The sequence below is a fragment of the Teleopsis dalmanni genome, chromosome 1 (assembly GCF_002237135.1).
Source record: "Teleopsis dalmanni isolate 2A chromosome 1, ASM223713v2, whole genome shotgun sequence".
Classification (NCBI taxonomy): Eukaryota; Metazoa; Arthropoda; class Insecta; order Diptera; family Diopsidae; genus Teleopsis; species Teleopsis dalmanni.
In genome coordinates, this window is record NC_051846.1 from 234,830,582 (window position 1) to 234,832,251 (window position 1,670).

General features: G+C 34.6%; 1 protein-coding gene across 1 annotated transcript in view; it reads right to left on the minus strand.

The window, feature by feature from the left end:
- Positions 1–501, minus strand: part of LOC119667738 — a 1,077-nt gene extending 576 nt beyond the window's left edge. The window contains exon 1 of the mRNA XM_038077046.1: positions 6–501. Coding sequence (XP_037932974.1) covers positions 6–501 — 496 coding nt within the window. The remainder of the gene's footprint in view (positions 1–5) is intronic.
- Positions 502–1,670: the final 1,169 nt, after the last annotated feature.

Genomic DNA, 1,670 nt, shown 5'->3' on the forward strand with positions numbered 1-1,670 from the left:
GCTACTTAAACTGCCATTATTATTATGTTCGAAAGCACTATTTGGTCGATACATAGTCTCTACGTAGAAATGGTTTTGATTATTGTAACGAAATGAATCTAATTCATCTAAGTCTAAAGGACACAATATGGGTGAGAGACGTGAACAAGCTGATGCTGATGAAGTGCGTGAATTTGGTTCCTCACTGGTAAGATCAAGACTTGAGCCAGTGATGTGACATTCTAAATGAGAACCACGTTCAAAACTTAATGAAAAGGAGTCAGTCGAGGAACTGCGTAAATCATCTTGACTGTTAAAAATTGCATCATGCGGATGATGATGCATAAAATGTTTGCCCAAACGTTTGCCAATGCAATGCAAGAAGCTACGTGAACGCGAATTGGACAGTTTATGATCGCGCTGCGATTTTTTGTTAGATTTTTTATCCATACATGGTGAAGCTGAAGAACTGTTGCTGCTGCTTGTATCCGTTGAAGATATTTTTGGAGTAAGAGTATCCATTTTATTTTATTTTTGGTTAAAAAATTTAAAAATAATTTTTAATATTTCTTTTTAACACTTTTAGTTAAAGTTCTTAGTCTTTGTTTTAATATATATAATTTTTCACTTTATTTATTTAATTATATTTTTTTTCTATTTTAGCACATAGAATCAGTTAATCAAATGATAATATACACTTGTATAAATTTTTTTATAATCCGAGACTACAAATCTGTTAGTATCGAACTGTTAGCAAGACCGTTTTAGTCTGTTTGAATCCTTTGACATGCAACAGCTTTTATAGTCTGCCCCAATGCCATTTTGCATGTTAAAGTTTATTCGTATCCTTCGTTATTCAATTTTCACTGCCCTTCAGTGTTTTGAATCGTTGCATCTTGACTTGCGACTACTACTGCGCAGACTCGTCTTCTTTCGTTTGTGAAAATCGAGCTTTAAAGCTCAAAATTTTACAACAGTATCACGTTGACTGTGATTCTATCAAGATAAGCAGTCCTGCAGTTTATGTCCTTAAAGCAGACAACGTGATTTTTGACATTCATAAACTGCATAGCTTTGATTTTCACTTACTGGCAATTTCAAAAAGAACCAAAAGTAATTCAGTTCCAAGGGGTGTGTAACCAATTCTTATATACACTGATTGCATTTTTAGCTACCATGTAATTATTAGTTTATTTCCTGCTGCAAACACTGGTAGTAACTTCTAGACACACACAAAACGTTCGCTGACACTTGTTGATAGTTGAGCTTCCACACTTTAAGAATCCTTATGACTCAGTGACCATTCCTGATTTCTCACACGTTTTGATATTGTGTTGTGGCGGTGCGTTCAAACACATAATTGTGAAGTAAGTGTATTGCAAGTAAAGTGAATTTCTATTTAAGATATCATGGAATCCTTCACAACGTGACTTTGCTTTGGGGCTTGCTTGATGTTTTCTACTCAGTAAATATTTCACTTCATTTAAAGGTGAACGTGATTTTCATGCGTCAGTGCATTTCCGTACTAAACTTTTGACAGCCTCTTCATTTGTACAGTTGTGAGTTCGAATCAAGCTCTTACACAATTGGATTTGATGTATAGAAAGTGTTTGGATTTTAAATCCTTTACACCTTTTTGCCTGTGTGAATTTCGAAGCGTTACGACATTTCAACTTTTCACGTGAGTGCAC